Source organism: Epinephelus lanceolatus, chromosome 1 (assembly GCF_041903045.1).
Source record: "Epinephelus lanceolatus isolate andai-2023 chromosome 1, ASM4190304v1, whole genome shotgun sequence".
In the NCBI taxonomy this organism is placed as follows: Eukaryota; Metazoa; Chordata; class Actinopteri; order Perciformes; family Serranidae; genus Epinephelus; species Epinephelus lanceolatus.
Window position 1 is genome coordinate 22,506,478 of NC_135734.1, and position 23,006 is coordinate 22,529,483.

Consider the following 23,006-nt stretch of genomic DNA (forward strand, 5'->3'; position numbering starts at 1 on the left):
AATACAACCCGTGAAACGTTTTACCTCCAAAAGTTGGGCCCTGTTGGACTGTGTGCTCATGAAATAACTCTAGTAGTGATCTTTTCTGGCTTATTGAAAGAGCTCGTGTCAGGTTACTGTTACCATAGTAATAACATACATTTTTGTTTCTTTTCATAGGGCAGTTATCTTTTATATATTTTCGTTTTTGTGTCAGTCGTAGGATGTATCAAGCCGAAATAGCTCAGTTGGGAGAGCGTTAGACTGAAGATCTAAAGGTCCCTGGTTCGATCCCGGGTTTCGGCAGTGATGTGTGGTTTTAGTGTTGCAGAATAGGTAATGTCATCTGTGGGTAACTCATTGAAAACTTGTTTGCCACAGTTACATTAGGAAGTTATCTGCGGTCTCAGTAAATGTCCCGTGAAAGCTTTGTTTGACAGCCAAAGTCCACAAGCATGCAGGCAATCAAGATCCAGTCCTTGGACACTATAATTTTGTGTATTAAGAGATGTTGCTCACACATTAATCAGTTTTGCTCTGCCACACATTGACTGCTGAAGATGACATTACCTCATATTATTGACACCTGGGGGTGGCAGCAATCATTTATAAAATGTCATACAAAACAAAGCATTGTGTGTTAGGTGTTGGATTTGCAATGTGTGTATTCACAGAAAAATAGAAATCTAATGACCTTAGATGTAACTGGCTGACACATGTAAATTAAATGTGATTACTAAATTCTCAGTATTAGAATACAATCTGGATACAGGGAGTGTAAACTGAGTTAAGGACATAATTCAATATATTATTTAACTATAGAGAATTGTTTAAAAAATGTCTGCAAATGCCTTAAATGTAACTTGGGATTCACTTCCATAGAAGCCATAACACAGAGGCATGGAATCACAGATGTAACAAGAAAAATCGTCAGTGTGTCAGTTAAATTTTTTTTAAAAAGTCATCATCACAGGTAACATACTGGCCATCATCAGATACTCAGATGGTATAGTAAGCTGGCCAAGAGAGGGTACTGATGCTGCTGACAGGGCTGCTGCAGACCTGGAAACATCTCAAATTCTCATCATCATTCATCTCATCATTATTACACCCCAAAATCCAACATAGACACTGTAGACCCACTGGAAAGGATTAAGTTAGCGTCAAGGCAGGGGCCTAAATATGGACAGTGCAGGCAGTACAATTACACTGGGGTCCGCAAGTTGGGCCCATAGAGAAAGATGGCCCTCCACCAATGTGTTGGGTGGAGAATGGGCCTAAAACAGTCAATGGCATCTTTAACAAAATTATAAGCTTTTTCTATGACAATAAATCAACTATTCTATACATCAAATATTCAGATTCTTAAATTAAATTAACAATTTCTTATTTTCTTTAGTATTTTTTTGTCATATACAGATATGCAGTGATGATTGCAGGGTAATAGGTATTGATGTAATCCAATGTCAAGTCTCTGATCATGTGACAAGACGGTATGGGGACGATAGCACGCACTGGGGACCATCTTAACTACCTTACATCACTGTGTCAAGGCCACTGTCTTTCTTGAAAAACAGCAAAACAATAACCCTGGATATTTTGGTAACATGTCTCCCAAACTGATAACCAAGAGAGTACCACAGCTACAGACATGGGTGTGAATTAAAACCTACCAAACTGCTAACTAAGAGAGGTGTGAATTAAAACCTACCAAAAGAGACATGGCAGGCCAAGACCCTCTTTGGATGACACCACAGGCAGACAGCAGAGATGGCTCAGCATCTTCAAACCCTACCAATGACTGGAAAAGTCTGGAGTGGAGGAGAGCAGTAGGAGAAACAGGGGAGTGGCACACACTTTTGCCCCTGGCCATGCATACAAAGCTAAAAGGAAAGCCACATTTCACTTGCAGCAGGACTGCAGATGATCAGAAGGCCCACATCTTGTTGTTCTGTATACTCATTAACAAATAGTAGCAGTTGTTATCCAGGACTATCACAATGAATGCATGCGGTTGAATGCTCAGTTAGTTTTAAAGGTAAATGAACTGGCTTTTCTGTCCTTTTACACATATAACACGAGATATATGGATACATTTATGTCTAATTTGCATCAGGATGGGATTGTTAGCTGTGCGGACTATGCATGTAATCTGCTAGTCATCTGTCATTAACTTTATATTATAATTCATGACAATTATTTTGTTACTATATTGTATATTGTAATTATAATTATTTTTATTTGTGTCATTGTGACTTCTCAGGATCCTGTGGAACAAGGCGTGTCCAGCGCGTGACGTCAGCCCTCACCGACGAGCTTGTTTTGGAGGAAGTGCACAGAGCTCGGCTAGCAGCTAGCGCGTTTAGCTTGACAGGAAAAGCAAGCGTCAACGGGAACGGGGCGAAATAGACCATTGTACCAAAGCGCTTCTGTTACACGAAAGGAGGGATACGTCGGTAGTGGCAGTGTTGACTTCAATAAACAGAGTTAGCTGCGAGGCTAGCTATCAGAAATTATTCAGCTGTCGACGCTCTGAACGTGTTGTTTTCTTACGGCAGACGTTTACAGGAGCCGTTAGCCTGTTAGCTAGCCTGCGCGTTAGCTAACGCTTCCAACCGAGGCAGAAGAAAAGTCCACTTTTGATATTCTCCACCGCAGGATCACCGCGCAGGTTGGTGCCTTGTGGCTTTAGCCATTGGTTTTACTAACGGTGTACATCGACGATAGTGATGTCGTTAATTAAGTTTCACATTTGTTAATAAACCTAGCTTAGCTAACTAAACGTTAGCTTAAATTAAAAAGTGTCATTGATATGGTAATTGCTAGTTGACAAGGCGTGTAAAACGTCTAGCTTTCACCATTTTGAAAGGTTTTTAATAACGATACTCTTCCTTAACCTATGTGTTATCGTTTTCTTGCATTTTCTCATCCAGCTATGAGGCACTTGCTCTCCAAATGTAATTTGTATTCTTCTCTGCTAACCCTTTGCAAGTATGTTAGATGTCTTAATGGCTGTTGGGTATAATGCTAAATCAGGACTCTGTCTGCTTCAGTTTACAAAGTGGGAATATTTACAGCCAGATTGGTCGACAGATTGATCATAACTAAGGATTATACCGGTATGTGTATTGTTTGCAACCGCAGCATTTGCTGTGCTAATCATGCCTGCCAAGTCATGGTTCCGTTAGTTCTGTGTTTTAAAACCATGTGATCAGTCCCTGACACAGTGTCATGGGGTGCAGATTATGAGAGCCGCACCGATAGCTCGATGCTAGTTTTGCCTCATAATAGCTCTTGGTCTGGATCCGAGGCGATGGTTTTTATTCACACTAGTGGCTGTAAGTGTTAAGCAGTGTGTGGATCAAACCTTTGACTGCTTTTTTTATTCCAATAATGCTTTCTCCAAAGTTTAACCTGAATAGAAGGATGATTTAAAGCCCCCGGGTAATTGAGGCTGGACTTTGGTCATTACAGCTGTATGAGGTGGTTTATTATTACAAAGCTCACTCGGTCAAAGTAAGAAATGCTTGTTGGTGTCTTAGCAGGGGCAAGGATGAGAATGTTATATCATGAGTTTAGTACAAAAATAATCTTTGAGGATTCAGATCCAATTAATATAAATATGGTTACAGTTTCACATGTTGTCATCAAGAATAAAACACACATCTGCATGATACAGATGTGAAAACACAATGGGAAAGTTTAGCCCATTAGGGATCTTTTGTTTGGAAATATGATTACTCAGTGGGGGAAGGTGGATTACATTTAAAGAAGAAGAGTTGACAATAGCTAAATCCTACAATGAGACCACCTATTTTCCCAAATTTTACATGTTGGTTTTACTAAAATCAGTTAAGTGTGTATGAAGGTAATCATTGAAGTGCAGCACCTGCGTGTGTGGTAGAACAAATACAGAGCTCAGTTGGGAAGTTATCATGATGCAGTACAGTGTAGACATGTAGTGATTAATATGATTCATGGCTCCATTCAGTATTTGTGGAGTATATTCCATATTTGTTTTCAATTCATTGTAATTTTCAGCTTTATAAAGGAACAAGAATTGTATCTTGGGAGTGAAACAATGTCATTCTTTTGAATGGTTTGTCAGATGTATGAATTTAACAAAATCACTATAATGAAAACAACCAGCTGTAGTGACACAAATAGTAGATGTCATCTCCGCCGCACTGCATTGTTCAGCATAATTTGGGGGAGAAATAAAGCACAGTGAATTGTTTCATGAATTGTTTTAGAGAACAATGCAGTGTAGCGTGTTTTTTTTACCTCCTATTATTGTAGTTTTCTGTGTTCATGAGGCAAAGAAAACACAAGTAGAGGAGACGGCGCACTTGGTTTCATTCCTGGAACTGGCCCGTTTCTTTGGAATGTATTTCGAGAGGCAAACAGACCTTATCATCTTTCAGTTAAACCTGTTGGCCCATATCTAAAGGGGCATCACAGGGGCAAGGCTGTATCCCTCTTGTGCTGCTTCGCTTCTTTTAGTTTTCTTCTTCCCTCTAATTAACTTTTTTCTTCTTTACAGCTGTGGCACAATGACTTCAAGGAAGAAAGTACTACTCAAAGTCATCATCCTTGGAGACTCTGGGTGAGTGTTGTTGAGCCATAGCCTCGAAGCTAAAGGGTGGGACAACAATAGCGATGCTTGATGGTTTATTTTTAAAAAAGAAAAACATTTAACAAGAGTATTTAATCTAGTCTGATAATAATACACTCACTCTGTTGCAGCAAACAAGGAACCTTCCATCAATCAGTTCATCGCAGTCACTTTTTTTTCCTGCACTTGTTTCTGCTGTCACATGCTCTGAATGTTGTCCTTGATTTTATGTTTTCTCCTAGAGTTGGGAAGACCTCGTTGATGAACCAGTATGTGAATAAGAAGTTCAGTAACCAGTACAAAGCCACAATAGGTGCTGATTTCCTGACGAAAGAAGTCATGGTGGATGACAGACTTGTCACAATGCAGGTATGGAGGAAATGATAAACGAATGCCACACTGGCTTATCTCTAATTCAAACACAATTATCATATCTAAAACAATCACGGAATACAACGAAAAGCTTATACAATGTCTGATATTAAAGAAAGAAACACAAGCTTATATTTATCCCCCACACTAACAAGGGACTGTCAAGAGTTTTAAGTTACATTTCTAGTATGGTACAACACATCACTCCAAGCTTCATAGCAGCTGTCCAACAAACAGTGCTGGGTAATTAAGAAGATCTAGATAATGTGACCCATGTAAACACCACAGTCAAAGTATTACCTTAATCTCTTTATTTGCAGTAATCTGATTATTTTGTGCACATAAACACATGTTGGCCTCTTAAATGCGTACAGATTTGGGACACAGCAGGACAGGAGAGGTTCCAGTCCTTAGGTGTAGCGTTCTACCGTGGAGCAGACTGCTGCGTCCTGGTGTTCGACGTGACAGCGCCCAACACCTTCAAGACTCTAGACAGCTGGAGAGACGAGTTCTTGATCCAGGCCAGCCCTCGAGACCCGGAGAATTTCCCCTTCGTGGTGCTGGGAAACAAGATCGACTTGGAGAACAGACAGGTGAGTCCAGATAATTACGTTTGATTGCCAGGGATGCTGTTATGTGCACCACTTGTTTGTGTTTTTATTGAAATGTACAGCTGTGTTTGGTAATTTTTGAGGTCTTAAAGTTTTGTTTAGTACAGATTTAAAGGGCTCTATGCGAAATTCAGAGCGTATGAGTTGTCTGGAAATGGTTGTCAACACAGAGGTGGCTGAGCTGGTGGCTCCATCACTCCATAAACAGCTGCATTAGCTGCTGATGGAGCTAATGTTAATGGCGACAGTGCCATCTCAATATCAGCGGTAAGCACCATATGAGCATAGTGGGACTCTACTTTTTTATGTCCACCACCTAGCAGGAAATGTGTGCTGTTTGGTGAGTGTTCATTTGCTACAAATTAGGTCTGCCTGCATAGTTCCTACCTGGTGCATGTCAACAAACTGTATGATAGTCTCTCTATTGTGAGGTGAACGGGAAAAAATGCAGTGATCAACACTGTGTGATTGGTCACATGTATATTTTGAACAACAAGCCACAAGCTGTTTAAAATCAATTCGCGAGCAAAAACTTCCCATCTGGCTGAACTTTTGACATACCTGGTTTAGTGCAAATCGGCAATGATGAGCTAGCCAGTGGGATACACACATGCACTAACATGCGCACGCATCTTGACCATCTAACGACGACCACCACTGCTCAGGACGCCATTATTCCACTGTATCTTTACACAGCAAATAATGGTTTGCTGTTATATTACAGCTCTGAGTGTCGGATACAGTACCTTTAAAAATAGCTTGGATTCAACAGCCTTTCTCTTGTGTCTGATGTTTCTAAGAATAACATTAGTTTCTTTGTGTTTCAGGTAACAACCAAGCGAGCACAGGTTTGGTGTCAAAGCAAGAACAACATCCCATATTTCGAGACCAGCGCCAAGGAGGCAATCAATGTGGAGCAGGCCTTCCAGACTATTGCACGCAATGCCCTTAAACAGGTAATTAAGGCAATCCAGAAATCCTGGTCAATAAGAAATCCTCAAGTCTTTAAAATCACTTCAATTAAATTTTATAAATATTAAACTTTGAAAGTTATTTAAATAGGCTTTAATCAGAATTTGTGAGGTCTTAATTGCGACAAACATTTAATTTAATTTGATGTTAACACATATTTAAACCTAACTGTGAAGATAATACTGTCTTTTTACTTTATACGTGGACCTAGCAGGCGGCAAAATGTATATTAAACTAATTGGGTCTAATAAGCATGTTCCTACATAAAACCTCTACCTCTAACCTGTACTGTTTCCCTTTATACTTCCCTGCAAAGCTTAAATAAGTACAAGATGATTTGTCCAAAAATCAGTCTTATATTTGGTTAGAAATGGTCTTGAAAAGCTCTAAAAGTGTCTTGGGTTACTGGGTGTCTTGTACATTTTTCAGCATGTGTTTCTATGAAAGCTGCAACTGTATTGTCTGATTTCAGGAGACTGAAGTGGAGCTGTACAACGAGTTCCCTGAGCCGATAAAGCTGGACAGGAACGAGCGGGCCAAGCCGTCAGCGGAGACCTGCAGCTGCTGAGGACTCTGAGGATCTCCGGGGGGTCGTCACTGCCCTCACTACCCTGTCTTGCCTTGTCTATATATCCCTTTTCCCATGGCCCACTGTGTTAATCTCCCAATGCCCAACATACAAGCAGCATCCCACTCATTGAGTATACTACGACACACACCGACATGCTGCACTCACCACCTTATGTACACAAAACACACATTTTCTATAAAATATGAGTCTCCTAGCCCAAAGAACACCCTGTGGAAACATTATGGAATTTACTTGTACGATGCTTATTACTTCCCAGTGTTTCTCCACGTACTTTTTCATGGCGGTGGTGGTTCGGGCTAACCTCATTCTCAGTTCCATATATATATCGCTGCTTTCACACCCAGTTTTGGTTCTAACTGCTTTTATTTTGGATACTTTAAGTGGTAAATTGAAGCATTATCTCTACATGTTTGTGTTGATGAGTAAAGTTAGAAAACTTATGTTTTTGTTTTGTTTATTTTTAATCAAAGTTTCTTTAGCGGTGGTGGTTGTTTTCTTACTTTCTCGGCCCGCCACTGCTGCATGAACAGAGGAAACACTGCTCCCCCGATTTTACTCATTTGTGTTGTGGTTTAAATTGATTTCACTCTCAAAAACTCTTATGGTTTCACTTTACCTCTTTCGATCATAAAAGAAAAATACAAAATTCGGAAGTGAAGTAGTGAAGGATCAGAACGTATGAAGGTGCATGTGGGTCTCATTCATACGCTGCCTGCTGATTCTCAACGATTGGCGCAGAATTGAAAATCCAGTTCCACGACAAGTCCGTCAGACAAGTGTGTACAGGTTTTTGTTTTTGTTTTGCACTTTGCTGTCATCCACAATTGCTTAAGACTTGTTCAGACCTCTCATTTTGGAGCCACAATAAATGCAATTGTAGCTCAGGTTGAGGACATGGTGTGAATCCTCCTTGATGTAAGCGCGGTCCCTAACACACTAGTTGCTGTTCCTCTGTTGGGGAAATGAAGGTTCATCTTGTAATCAGTTCCTCCTGGTACATTTTATGTGGGAATGAACCAAATCAAGACAGCATGTCATTCTACCTGATAGTCCTGGGGAGGAGAGAGTTTTCTCAAGTATAAATATCATTCATAACTGAGTACTATTAGCTAGTACCTTTCTTTTTACTGTCAACTATTGCAAGACTTTGTATATTTGCAAACCTCTCAATCATTGTGTGGGGAAGGCAAAAAGTTGTGTTGTAAATCTCCATATCCGACTCTGCCAGTTGCTCGTGTTGGCAAACAATTTAAGTGCTTGACATTTCTTTTTAACCGATCAGATCTTTAACTGTCTGTTCGTATTATGTTAAAACTTTGAAATGCATTATAGATTACAAGATAGCATACATACTGTAACTTTGAAAGAAGAAAAAAATGTGGGGGGGGAAGTATTGGCATTCATCATTATTATATTATTAATATGATAAATGCATAGCATCTACATTGTTTCAAAATGTCTTTGCGTTTCAAGTAATAAGGGTAATAAAAATCTTGAATAAAGCATGCAGTGTTTATTTCTAACATTTATTCACAACATTTAGAAATGAAACAGTATCTGTGAAGCATTTTTTTACATTTAAAACAGTTACTACACAAAAGCTTTTCTTACACTTGTCAAAATACAGTAGTTAAGTAGCTAACGGTCAACTAAATACTGCAGAGTTGATGTCTTCATGTGGTTCTTGGTTTCTTGGCTCCCTGAAGCCACTGCTTAAGCGGCCCTGATGATTTCCTCCGAGCCCCTGCTTTGCTTTCTTGCTCTTCTTTGCTCTCACGCGTGCTGGGCTCCTTCCTCTTTGAAGGTGACGTGCTCGACAGCCAGCCCATCATCATCTTACTGCTGCCTGTGGGTTTGGGCTCCTGGGGATTAAAAATCAGATTTGTCAGCTCAAACCTCCCTCTACTGACACTGAAGAGTGATGCAGGGATGACCTTTTTTTGTAGGCCGACATGGAGGTCAGCATCGCCCTAGTTCCTTGGTCAAGAAGCCTATAACATTTTGTCAGTGGATTTTGGGTTATTGCAGAAAATAAGCTCTGTGGCAAACAAAAATTTATGATGCACATTTTGTTCAGCAAGATAATCTTCACAAATGAACATCACTTTTCTGATTTTTGAAGCCTGAATGCAATTGCCAGAAGTAAAAAGCTAACGTTAAGCTATTAAGCTATAAACTAACTACACCACAGTCACATGACTTAACATCCCTACCACAACGTGGCTGCAAAGCTGTGTTTGGCTTGACGATGTGGAATATTTACTGACATATTTTATGTTGTAGAACAAAACTTCAAAGTCTCTTAAGCTTGTGTTAACCACAGACCTTATTTCAGGCATCTAATCAAAACCCCATAAACTGACTTTTGACTCTAGGTAACCAGGAGTGCTAAAATGCTAACTCATTTCCGGGGTTAGGAGTCATTCCTAGAGCACTCTATACATCAGACCAGCAACACGTCAACCACAGTAAGCTCTTACGACCATCCCCCTTTTGAAAGGAAACAGTCCAGCGTTCTGTTCAGACAGTGAAAACTTACACAAAGGAAGTCAAAATACATCTCCAAACTTTCACTTAAACCAGTTTGAATTAATAGCGCAAGCTGAAGAGTTGCTGTACAGTTGGTTGCACCAGCAATAAATTCAAACACGCTGATCTCCAATTTGTTCCCCTACCATGTGGTAAAAAAGATTCAGGCTTCTGTTCCAAACTACAGACAAGAAAATGTGTGGTTGGAGAGAAATGGGGAAATGCCAAAAAGCTGTTGTGTAGGTGGTAACCAAGGTTTTCACAGTGAGATTTGAAGCAAATCAGATGTGTGAATATTAACTGTCATTGTGGTAAATCGCTAAATGATGCTGGTGACGGTTACTATTGATGGGTAACTAATGTTCGATTAAGTGGGAGGCTGCTGCAGTAATGTTACAGTCATACAGTGCAGCATCTCCAACTAAATCGCAACATAGCTCTTCACTTGGCTAATAAGAGGTTGGTTATTTACAGACAACACTTAGCCTAACAATACCTGATAATTTGATCAAATATAAGGGTCTGGAAAAGCAATATCGGGCCGCTGTGTTGGATCATCAATCTACTTGGGTAGGGGAAGACTGAAGGGACATGACGCCGATCAACCTTAATTTATTGTGGTATCACAAACACTCAGGTTCAAGCAAGGCTGCAAAACTATTAAACACGTTTATATAACAAACATTTGTTTAACAAGAAATAAATGCATTCAATCCAAACACAGGTCAAATTGCAGTGACATAAGCAGGATCTTCATCTTTTCTATCCTCCAAAAGGACACACGGACTTAAAATTCTGCTAACTACCCATATGTGCTGGTCTGATGTATATCACTAATTTTGTCAACCACAGTTAGTAAAATACCTCAGTAAATATGATACCTTTTTGCTGTTAAGATCCACTGGTTGAAGGCACTCTGGAGAGTTGTTGCGAGAGTTATTCACTATCGAAGAGACGGGGTGGAAAGTCAAAATGTTTTTAGACTGGAGCAGTTTCAAGGCATCGAGAGACTTCACCGCCCCAAAATCCAGCCATCTTCTCACTTCTTCGTCTCCGTTCAGGATTGCTGGCATCCTGAAACATAACCACACAGTAATTTAGGATTTCATACGGGACACAAGTGAAGATAGAACATGTTTCCCAATCATTACCTCTCCTTACCTATTGTGGATGCTTTCCAGGTTTGGGGAAGCATTCACAGTGATAACACTGTAACTGTAAAGAGGTTCTCCACCATCTGGAGGTGTCCAGCAGTCAAACAGTCCGGCCATAGTCAGCAACTTCCATCCAGTCCACTCACCTGATGCCTCTCCTCCCTGAACAACACAGAGCAGAGGGGCATGGGCATGGTATCTTTTAAATAGTAAAAATAAGCATATTTTATGAAATAAAGTGACAGATTTTGTTGTTACAGTTGTATTTTTTTTTACACTCTTTAGCCTGGCACCAGCTTCAAACCTAAAGCCTGACACACCTGGTGGACATATGCACATTTTTGCTCTGGCCTCTCTCCCACACAGGATATTTTCAGCCATGGTAATATCCGCCACCGCTGCATTCTTTCTACTTTTGTTCTGGATGAAAGCAATTGTTCATGGTGCTTATATTGCTATAGAAAACCCAATATGAACCTCGGTCAAGTCAGGGGAGGCCTTCTCTGGAGGGCACACCGTCTCTGAATTCTCCTTATTGCGAGCTGAGGTCTTGGGGTCATCCTGATCCCCTGTTTTCTCCTGGCTGCTTCCCTGAGTCTGAGGGAAGTATATGAAGAAAGGCTGCTTGTTCTTTTCCTGCTTCTTCCACTCATAAAAGCCATCAGCCAGGATGACGCAGCGCTGACCCTTTATGAGGGGATCCTTTAGGGGAGACGACAAAGTGTTATGACACTCCTGTGAGCATACGTCCAACAGAGACATAACACAGGAAAGACAATTTAGCTTCGCTTTTCCCTTAAACTCTATGCACCTTATATGATTTCTTCTCCAAGATATTCTCACTGCGGCAGTTGCTGGTGCTGTACTGCATCTTGCTGGGGTCATCCTGCTTGAACCAGGAAGGTACCAGACCCCAACGCATGGAGGCCAACACACAGTCATCGACAGGAGCATTCTGAGGACAAACAAGGGGTGAACACAATATCATGAGCACCTACAATATATATTGCTATCCACTGCAATAACCCTGCAGCATACTACCTTTTGAGGGCGTACAGTGGTCCTTATAGTTTAGACTGTGACAGAAGAGTTTATATAGTTTTAGCTCCTTTTTGTGGCATTGTTACATTGAACTGTACTGTATATTGTTATGTGTACCAAGACGTGTCTCTTGACGTTATAGGGCCAAATCTTCAAATAATGTTTACCTGGGCCAGGTGGTAAAATAGTCACTAAAACAGACAGACATAAAAGCATGCAAACAATTAAAAGCATAAATGAAAACTGAAAACTGAATATTAAATAAGCCAAATAGTAGAAGATATTAGAGTGAAGACTACATTACACCTGACACACACAGACAGACAGCAAGAAGGATGTGGACATACAGTGGAGGCTTGTGGAGGCTATGTGTGATACACACCTAGTTGCTTATTAGCTGAAATTCAGATTGTGTATGAGGAAGAGGGCTGGGCAATATGAAGATATATCGTTATCGAGATATGAGACTATAAGTCATCTAAGATTGTGGTTATCATTGTATCATGATTTGGCATAAATGGTGTTCTTTCCCTTGTTTTAGATGGCTTCATTAAAACAAAGTGACTGACGTAAAATATCAACTGACAAGACTATTGTTTTTGTTTTAAAGCTTGCCTTAACCCACTTAGTCATTATATCCACATTATTGATGATTATTAATCAAAATCTCATTGTATTAGTATTTTCTGGAGAAAAATCCCTACAACTCAGAAGGTATTTGTTCAGAAATACTGTTATGTTTTATTTTGTCTCCCTGTCCTATCACTGATTAAGTGTTTTAGAGTAAATTTGAAAATATCGAGACTTATATCATGTAACGAGATATAGCCTAAAAATATCATAATATAATCTAAAGGACATATCACCCATTTCATATGTACTAGAAGTGTGTTACATGTCTGGGAAGCTCTCACTGTAAAAGTTAACTGGCCGAATTTGTCCTTGGGTTGTGGATCTCGTTTAAACCTGTCATTAAGAGCTTTCTGTAGTGAAAGTGATTTGTAGGGAAGGTGCTAGACCATGAAGGATTTTAAATATTAGGCAGATGTCTTGAAACTTGTCTTAGACATGTCTTCCCTGCTCAGGAGATCATACTTAGGCAGTGTGTTGCATGATGATGAGGTTTTGGGTTTGATATCTAAAACTTTAAGAGACTGTTTGAATACAGACTGTATGGGTTTCAGGATTGAATCACTGGTATGAAACCAGATAGTTAGACAGTACGTGATATGAGGGAGAATCGTGGTATATTATATATAATAGATATAACAGGTATAAGGTTATCTCAAGCTGTATTACTTGACTGTTGCCAGAACATTCTTCACTTGCTTTTTAAATGAGAGACATGCCCCTAACATGATACCAAGGTATTTAGCATCCTTCAGTTAAAACAGTTCATGCATCTCATTCACGCAGAGAGAGTTACAGGTGGTCTCACCTTATCAAAGTGCCTCCGAGACAGCAGGACGGGGCTCATCGACTGGGGGCTCTTGTTGTACGAGGGTCGGTATTTGTCCGCATCTCCATCCCTCCAGCGGGGCTGTCTCCGCTGCCCTCGCCGGTTCCTGTAGGAGCAGGCTCGGCTCACCTCGTCAGGAGCAAGCGTACACGCAGTTCTTCCACACATTTTACGGCGAAAACAACTTTTCAGCCACCTGAGAGAGACTTACAACATACGCAGTAAGTTAACACTTAGCATGTTAGCTTGAGTTATTGTCAGCTAACATTTTTTTGTCACTGGCTGTAAAGGCGCCATTTATAAACGCTGCTTGACTCACCTGTGTTAGAGGGTTCTGGTATATATGTGTCGTAAAGTTGTCCTGCTTAGCTGAATGTGTTATGTCATGGGTGTGTGTAGTGTGTATATGTACGTCTGTGTCAGTGTGTGTATGTGTGTGATTGCGGGGATATGCCTGGGCAGAGGCTGGCGTTACCGCGCACGTGACACAGTGCGGCACAGCCTCCGCCCCTCCGGAGCCAAGATGGCGACGGGACAGAGAGAAAAATATTCAAAATACAAACAAAAAGATTCAAATACTATCCACAACAGCTAATCATTTCGTGTCTTAAGTACGGTAGTGAAAGTAGCCATACCACGATGTGAAATTAAAGTTACGTTTTTTAAATAAGATTTTCATCAGAAAAGTTGTAGAAAATATATTAATGGGCCTAATATAGATATAATGTAAAAATAAATTAGACTGTACAACAAATAAATGCAATGTAGGGAGGAAGAAAAAAACATAACGACAACAAAACCTTCGGGGTCTGTCTATTTGAAATGTTTAAATAATCTCATAGTTTTTGACGAGTCATTTATTAATAACAAGTACGTTTTAAAATTTGTATTTGCACCTTTAAAAATATAAAAGTTGGGTAGTCAAATTATTTTATGTAGGCCTATATAATATTTTGCTAAAAATAATAATTAAGCCTATGTATTAAAGTGGGCCTAAAAGTTAAAGTTATAAATTGTTATTTTTATTAGTATTATAGTATACCTACTAATATTAATATAGCCTAATATAATAGTATATTGTAGTATATTCTCATAAGTATATCTTACATATCTTTCATTTTTTGTATTAGCCTACTCTTTTTTCCTAGTGTGATATGCGTATCACACTATCTATCTATTAAAAAGTAAAAACAAAACAAATGTCATGAAAACACTCTCCCTCTTCCACTACCTTGTGTTAGCATGAGGAGCTATCTAGCCGTTGCCATAGTAACAATAAACATGTCGAGAGTCGGGGGCACAGTGCTTTACTCTGATGAAACTCAACCGGTGTCCCGGCACCGGAGTCAGTACACCTGCAGACCTCAGGTAAGAGGAACAAACACAAAACCATGAGGTCAGAGCTCTGCTTTAAAGGGGAGAGACTTACTGTGGCAAATCTGTCAGTGGGGGAGACGGTGTTTGGTGGTTTGGAGCTACTTTACCAGTGAATTTAAAGATTATGGTAGTTTGTTTTGGAGAGCTGGTGATGCTAATGTTAGTTAAACAAAGAAAGAGGGACTTGTAACCTGTGGTGGCTTTATTGCAAATATGAATTATTATTATTATTATTATTAGAAAAAAAAAATGTGAATATTTCTGTGTGTTGTGCATTGGTTGATGTGAATGATCTCCAATCTCCAATAGATTACAGTAGGATTTTAATGAGCATTTCTGTTGTTGGGATATGTATCTGGTTCTGGACCTCTGTTCAACAGGTAACTGAAGGAAATCAGACTGAGTATCACTCTCTGCCTGGGTGTTAGGCACAAACCTGACAGGTGTAGCCAAGCTGTCTCCTGCTCAGCAATTTGACCCACTTTATACTCCACTGCACTTGGAGAGAGACCTACAGGACCAGCAGAAGCCAGAGATACGTGACACCTGCAGTGTTTTACAGTTTCACTGTATGTAACATTTGTGTAAACTTTGACACTGTATGTTTGTTGCCCCATAAATGACAGACTGTGTCCTCTGCAGCAGTGCAAGTCTGACCAAACCACAAAGCAGAGCAAAAGGAACGGTTCTCCCGTAGAATGAGAGCTGATGTTAGTATGGAGGCCACCACGTGCAAACGGACACCATGCCTTGACAGTGGTGAGAGACAGAAAGCATCAAAGGAAACACTGTCCCCATCTGAATACCCCAAGGACCAGACAAATGGCTTCATATTGTCAAAAAATTACAGATTGGGCCTGCAGTAAGGGAAATTCTGGGTTTTCCTGTAGTAATTTGCTGCATAGGGACCAATATCTAAACTGAAACACGAAAGGTAACTTCTGTGTGACTTCACACCTCCACGGGACTGTATTCATAGACCCGGCTTATAGATCATGAATGCTGAATTAATCATGAGGTCACACTCTGGACACGCGGCCAAATGTTTGAACTCAGAGGCCACATATTAATATTTCATGACTTTGCTCTTTTTGGCTCGAAGCTGAAGATGTCAGGCTTTAATCTTTAGTTACATTGTCTTTGTCTTTACTATTTCTGTTGTATGTTCATGTTGAGTTCACAACACGGCCTTCTAGATTAGTTGGGAATCTGGGCTATCAATAGGGTCTATTAATATACTGTATGACAACAATCCTGATGTTACTGTGTGTGTGTGTGTGTGTGTGTGTGTGCGCATCAGGTACACCTCCTGAGGGCAATGTTCGCCGCAGTTTTGTAAGCCTACCTGCTCTTAACCCAGAGAGACTGAGGGCAGCCAAAGCTCTTGTGGACAAAGCTGTCAAGGTGAGTTAACATCACTGGATATATTTATGAGGTCACATAAATTCCTGATTGTTCCATGAAGTTGTCCATTATTTAGATGTCTGCTTTCCTTCCCCTCAGATGCATAAGGTGTTTTCTGTCCAGGGCCCTTACCCTGTCATAAGGGCAGCATTGAAGGCCAGAGGCTGGGTTGAGCAGCGCATGCACCACCCAAACCACCATGCTTACCAGCGTCACAGCAAGGAGGACAGAGCCAGCTCTAATGATGCTGGTGACAGCGATGACGATGACGGTGGGCTCAATGAAAGTGTTACTGTTCATATTATTACTGGGTTTGGATATTTGTGTATTTATGATCACTTATTAACATGGCTGCTTCTTCTCAGATAACTCGGACAATGTCGAGAAAGAGGATGATCCAGATGGACTGTATGATCTCATGGTAAAAATTACATTTAAGGTTGTAGGCTAACTTGAGGCTTGCAACAGGCAAGTGAAAGGTTGTTGCTTGCCTTGATAATCATGTTGGTAATGTAAGGTTTGTATTGGTAAAATTCAACAAAATCAGCTCCCGTCCTTTTCTCTTCCTCTTACAGTCTCGCCTGGTGCGGAATGAAATGGTTTATTTCTACTGGACGAACCGTAGAGACGCCATCGACACCAACAGCCTGCAAAAAGAACAGATTACCAATCATTTTGCAAAAGCAGGCAGCTTCACCACCAAGGTATATTTATATGCTATGGTTATACAGCAAAAGAAGGACTACTCAGTGGTCTCCTGTCACACCCACCATCAACATTTGTCTTGTCTCTGTCAGGCGGGATTGTGTGTGAACCTGAAGAACCTGCACTGGTTTGATTCAGCTGACCCAGACACCTTCTTCCCTCGCTGTTACAGACTAGGAGCGCAGGATGAGAAGCATGCTTTCATTGGTCAGATCTGCCTAGATTACACTTTCAGGCTCAATCCCATTACACCCTTTGCCGCTACCACTAAGCCCTACCGCTCCATTTTGCGCATTCATGCCTAGAAGTAGGCTGTCTGGATTCTTATTGGGATAGAGTTGTAGGGTGAAGTGTTAGGGCTACATGGCCCTCCAAATGGAGCAAAGCAAGTGCTATGAGAAATCATCTGCAAGATGGCTGCACAAGCAACAAAAGAAATCCACAAATGTGTTTTCTTTGTTAATAACGACTTTAAAATTGGGATAACCATTGTATTATCTAAGTTTAATATTGTTTCAATGCATTATGTTAACAAGCAAGACGAGAGCGGCATGCTGATGTCGCTGAGGCTAACTAGCTAGCTAACTAATGTAACATTGTTATTGCTGATATGTGCATGACAGTCCCACATAAAATGCCTGAAATTTAACTTAAGTCCAGCAGTGACTTGTTACTGCTCTTCTAATGTCAGTGCAGACAGGCATTGTGGGAGCGCGGATTGCTAACGTTAGCCTACAGAGCACTACTAGTGTCCTGGTAATGAAGCAGTGTTCTTTTCTATTGGATGACTTGTTTGACCAGTCGCTAGTGTAAAAGTTATGTTGTGAACAAATCGGCACTCAAAAATGAGGCACGGGGTAAAAATAAGAAATGGGATTGGGCCTAAAAGCATTTCCATCTTTCTTCTTCTTTCACTCAAAGAGAAAGCTTTACTTGCCTCTTTGCCCTTTGTGTAGAGGACTACAGGAGGACAGCCTGCACCAGTTTATTGAAGTACATTGTGGAGAGGGAGCAGGGTGTTCAGGGAGAAGGAACAAGCCACAACCCTCAGGCTGTGAGGAAACGAAGCAAAAGCCAATCCAGACCAGTCATCCTTTCCCAAATGATTGACAGCGCACTCAAAGTATGCCAGGAGTTTTTAGACAGTCTGGAGCATAGGGACATAGACATAAGCATGGAGACGCCACAGACTCTTACAAAGGAGGAGTGGGCCGAGTTTATCGACAGTTACTACCTTGTTGTTCAGTGAGTACAATGCTTCAGTGTGAGAGTAAAGTGCTAAAGTGCTCTTCAGTATTTCTTTCCCTCTGTTTCCTCACACAGTGACGGAGCAAAGATTGAGAACAGCGATCATTATGTGACTTTCTGCAAAGCCATGCTAGAGAAGCTGGCAGAGGTCTGTCCACAGCTGGACATAGACGGCATACACAACATCTGGATCATTAAACCCGGAGCTAAGTCCAGGGGCAGGGGTAAGAAGTCAGACACTATCAGATGGCTCATATCCGATATAATCCTGGCTCACATGCCACTCCTGCCTTCCAGGTATCAAATGCGCCAAGCGCCTGGATCAGATCCTCAGTGTGGTTGAAGGTGATCCAACCCTTATCAAGGAAAGCAAGTGGGTGGTGCAGAAGTACCTGGAGCGGCCTTTGCTGGTCCATGGCACCAAATTTGACGTGCGCCAATGGTTCTTGGTCACGGACTGGAACCCTCTGACTGTGTGGTTCTATAAAAAGTGCTACTTGCGCTTCTCTACGCAGCCTTACTCCCTTCATACACTGGACAGGTAAGACTGACATTTCTAAAGAGATTGCGTGGGTGAAAGAAAGAAGCAGATGTGAAACCAGATGGACGTTAAATTAAAAGGGAAGTGAGAGAAAGATGCAGAGTACGAGACAGGCAACACAGATTATGGTTCACGCTTGTTTTTGGCGGGAGATCTGATTTTGTGTTAGTGCGTGGCTTGAAAGTAGCTGTTATCCTCTGGGTATACGGTATTCAAATCTCAGTGTGTTTGCTACTCTTGATATTAGCAACATTCAAATCAACTCCAAAACTGCAAATTGACTCTATAACACCTGCCAACTTGCATACACATCTGATTCCCACCAAGCAAGTAAATACTGTAAAAAATACTTCAATACTCTCTATAGACACTTAACCTACTCATTGTCTGTGCTTTTTACAGTTTTAATTCTCATAACATGCTGGAATTATAGAAATAATCAGCCTAGTTGCCAGAAAACATGTTGCATTGTACAATTCTGCAAACCAAGGACACTAAGACTGTTTGAGTCCAACAGATAACAAAACACTGTAGTTTTATAGCAAGACATAAACATTTCCAGTTGTACTTGTGCCACCAAAAATGTGTTTTATGCCAAAACAAAATCTTTTCCTAACCATAACCAAGTGATTTTTGTGCCTTAACATAACCATATATTAACCACAGCACTGTTGAAATGTAAAAAAAATGTTAAGTTTCAACATATCCGCTATATAATAAAGTATAAATATTACATTACTTGTGTTTTGCAGAAATGCACAATGCCAATATTTATTTTCGTGATTGGGTTGAAATAAATCATGTCTGATAGCTTCCACGCATGATTTTGAAATTCATAATTTGATTTCTGTGTTTAATACTTGTTACTACATGTGTCTTGGTCTGATCATGTGGTAAGTATTTCCATAGCCAAAGAAAATACAGTTTGTAGGCAAACTAAAGAGCAAAACTAGTGAGAGGCCCCAGTCATTTCTCTCATCATGTCCTCATAAATCATATTCTTATCCCCTACCATTCATTTCTTCTCATCTCTCTTTCCAATCTTGGCCTCTTTACCCCATCCTTCCAGCTCTGTGCACCTGTGCAACAACTCCATCCAGAAGCACCTGAGACCCTCCCAACAGCGCCATTGTAGTATCCCAGAAGACAACATGTGGTCGGATGACCAGTTCAGGACTTTTTTGTCCAGCCAGGGCCAGGAGGCTCAGTGGCAAGCAGTGGTAGTCCCGGGGATGAAGAAGGGTGTGATCCACGCATTACAGACCACACAGGATCTGATGAAGTCACGCAAAAACACATTTGAGCTCTATGGTGCTGACTTCATGTTAGGTACGACGGGATCAATGTAAATGATGCTGAATATATCATAGAGTATGTTAAACTGCTTGTGTCAACATGCATCAACTTTTATTTTAAAAGTGCTTTTTCAGGAGGTGTTAAATTATATTGGCAATAAAATAACATGTCCTTCAATTCTAATTTAGATTATCTCTTTAATATTTTTATGTACCTTTACTATGAAAAAAAGAGGAGTCATCACCACTTAGATATTCTGTTATGTCTTTCTCAGGTCAGGACCTGCGTCCATGGCTGATAGAAGTCAATGTCAGTCCCACTATGGCTCCCTCCACCCCTGTGACAGCCCGCCTCTGTACCGCTGTGCAGGAGGACACATTACGAGTCGTCCTGGACCGGAGAGCAGACCGCACTGCAAACACTGGAGACTTTCAGCTCATATATAAGCAGGTAAAGAAGAATCATCCCTCCTCCTCAGTGTATACATTCAAGTGGCACACATTGTGAGGGTGATACACATTACTTTAGATGTCACTTTTGGTCTCTAGGCAGCAGTAGAAGTGCCAAAGTATGTGGGAATCAACCTACTTGTTGAGGGCTACAAGATGAAGTGCCCCTGCCCACTTCCTCCACTGAGGTCCTCTAACCGCTCAGCACCAAAACGCCGCGGCCCTGTCAAGAAGAAGGAACCTGCAGCAGAAAAAATAAAGCCTCTGCCTAAGATGTTGTTGAAGAATGCAGAGACTCAGAAAAACACCAGCAGCAGAGTTCCACCACCTCCTCCTCTTCCTCCTGAGCTGCCTGTGCCTGTCCATATTGAAACCGTAACACTTCACATGCCAGTGACTATGAAGTCCATCCACCAGCCCGTCAGTGCCCAGTCTCACAATGTACTTTTGTGGAAGAGGAGATCAGAAGTATCAAAGGTCTGCTCAGAGAAAGTCCAGCCCTCTGCCACAGAGAAGCAGCAAGGTCCTTCTTTGTCTCTGGAGATCACTGTTTTAAAACAGTCCAGACAGGCGGCTGCCAGCACCTTGAGTGCCTAAAAAACTTTCAAAAGAAGGTTTGCTGACCAAATCATTCCCATACTCCTTCAGCTTGAATTATTCTTTTGCAGGGTTTTTTGTCCTACCTCATAATAAAGTCAGAATTAAATATGATGCCATGTCATGTTTTTCAGTCGCTACTTTCTTTTATTTCATTTCTGTTGTTTCAATAATATGATTTAACACAAATGTGCCCTTGTAATTTTGGATATCAGGTTCTCAACAATTTATACAGGGACTACTTCTTTGATAGACAGTAGTCTCATTGCATGTTCACAATTGAAGTGTAGGGGTGGGCAGATCGATACCAAAATATCAATACTCTCCATACTATGCCTTCATTTTGAAGATTAATCATAGTGTCAATAGGATCGATACCAAAAAGGTTTCAGTTTCTCTCTTCTATGTTGTACCTATATCTAAGTAAAACTATCTGTGCAAACAACATTATGTTGTCATGAGCACATCCAGTGCATGTACTTGATTCTCCACTGCTTTTGTGTTGTCTGCACTCCAACAAGTACTCCAGACCCAGCAGTGAAGGGAAAGGGAAAGAAAAGCCTCAGCATCCAGACCCCCGACACAGAGACAGAGTTCACTTGCAGAGTCTTTTTACAGAGCTCAGAGCCCATTGAAATTAATATTTTAGACAAATCAGATCTTCAGCACCGGTTAATGTTGCATTTTCAAACTGTAATTGGTCATGATTAGCTGTTACTTACGTAGATTGATTATCCACCTCATAAATCATGGCACACTGCTACTATACATCTGACAGGAGTGACTTACCAAGATGCTGATTAAACAACATCATTATTACACAGTGTGCCTTGGATTGTCACAATGATCACACAACACAATGCCACGGAAGACCTAAGTTTTGACGGAGTGTGCCATTGGCTTGCTGACTGCAGGTATGTCCACCAGAGCTGTTTCATGTGAACTTAATGTTCATTGTACTGCTATAAGAGGTCCCCGATGTTGTTTCTCTGAAATTTGGCAGTACATCCAACTGCCCTCACAAACCACACAGGTCGGTTATGAAGACGAACTGCTGTCAGGTAAATAACCCTAATGAGGACTATGAACACGCAGATGAGCTTCCCTAAGACAGTTTGTGAAGGGAGAAGAAAGGACTGGAGCATACTGATCAATTTAAAGCCTTTAATAGTGCAAACAAAGTAATGTTTCAACACCAATGTGTTGACATCAGAGTCAAATTGCTCAAAGACACTCAGGCACACTCATATATAGTCAAGCTACAACAGGTGAGCAGTTCACATATGATAATTGGTTGAGCAGGATTTCAAAACTATTTGATAATTCACAAGTTGGAATTGCTGTTGTCAATGCCACACCCCATGCACCAAACTCTCATCAAAGAAACACAAATATCTATTAAGGTTTCAGACGGTACAAAAGCATACTGAATTCATACTCTTAACACAGTTGAGTCCTTTAGCTTAAATGAAGACCTGAATTTGTCACATGTCCCTTGATATGTTACATGTGATGGATGCAGAACCTGTACCTTTTATATTTAGTACCTTTTATATTTGTATTTTGTACTGTCTGTAACCTTAAGAGATATTTGTGTTTCTTTATTCCTGATGAGAGTCTGGTGCAATAGATTTGAAATCCTCTTCAACCAATTATCCAATGTGAACTGCTCACCTGTTGTGGGTTGACTATATATGAGTGTGCCTGTTTGTCTTTGCTCTATTTGACTCTGATGAAGACACATTGGGGTTGAAACATTACTCTTTTTACACTATTAAAGGCTGCAAATTGATCAGTGTGCTCCAGTCCTTTCTTCTCCCTTGGAAAGTCTGCTGGGCAAAGCACTGGGCACCCTCTCTCAATTGTTTCTGATGGTTTGTGCAGGAAGTCTCCAGTTGTGCAGACCAATTGTTCCATCATCTGTTTCAGCGGCTGGTGTCAGACAATCTAGCAGTTGAAGATGCTGGATGTGGAGGTCCCAAGCTGGTGTGGCTACATGTAGTCTGCAGTTGTGAGGCTGGTTGGATGTACTGCCAAATTAAAGGAAACAACACTGGAGACATCT

General features: G+C 40.8%; 3 protein-coding genes and 1 non-coding gene across 4 annotated transcripts; 3 read left to right on the forward strand and 1 right to left on the reverse strand.

Moving 5' to 3' along the window:
- The first annotated feature begins 212 nt into the window (after window positions 1-212).
- Window positions 213-285, forward strand: trnaf-gaa (transfer RNA phenylalanine (anticodon GAA)). Its single transcript has one exon. It is a non-coding gene; the product is annotated as a tRNA-Phe (tRNA).
- A 2,011-nt stretch (window positions 286-2,296) lies between these two features.
- Window positions 2,297-8,643, forward strand: LOC117257118 (ras-related protein rab7). Its single transcript, XM_033627030.2, has 6 exons — window positions 2,297-2,650; window positions 4,523-4,585; window positions 4,837-4,963; window positions 5,341-5,559; window positions 6,405-6,533; window positions 7,022-8,643. Exons 2-6 carry the CDS (start codon window positions 4,533-4,535, stop codon window positions 7,115-7,117), a joined length of 624 nt encoding a protein of 207 aa, XP_033482921.1. The 5' UTR covers window positions 2,297-2,650; window positions 4,523-4,532; the 3' UTR covers window positions 7,118-8,643.
- hmces (5-hydroxymethylcytosine binding, ES cell specific) lies at window positions 8,195-13,492 on the reverse strand. Its single transcript, XM_033627029.2, has 6 exons — window positions 13,304-13,492; window positions 11,636-11,779; window positions 11,302-11,526; window positions 10,832-10,986; window positions 10,552-10,744; window positions 8,195-9,003 (listed from the first exon to the last, which is right to left on the reverse strand). Exons 1-6 carry the CDS (start codon window positions 13,490-13,492, stop codon window positions 8,815-8,817), a joined length of 1,095 nt encoding a protein of 364 aa, XP_033482920.1. The 3' UTR covers window positions 8,195-8,814.
- Window positions 13,437-21,055, forward strand: LOC117256663 (tubulin monoglycylase TTLL3-like). Its single transcript, XM_033626224.2, has 14 exons — window positions 13,437-13,545; window positions 15,082-15,270; window positions 15,344-15,460; window positions 16,002-16,105; window positions 16,205-16,376; window positions 16,471-16,526; window positions 16,681-16,809; window positions 16,903-17,017; window positions 17,767-18,055; window positions 18,134-18,282; window positions 18,356-18,599; window positions 19,669-19,928; window positions 20,170-20,345; window positions 20,444-21,055. The coding sequence occupies exons 3-14, from the start codon at window positions 15,400-15,402 to the stop codon at window positions 20,939-20,941; spliced, it is 2,253 nt and encodes a 750-aa protein (XP_033482115.1). The 5' UTR covers window positions 13,437-13,545; window positions 15,082-15,270; window positions 15,344-15,399; the 3' UTR covers window positions 20,942-21,055.
- The last annotated feature ends 1,951 nt before the right edge of the window (window positions 21,056-23,006 follow it).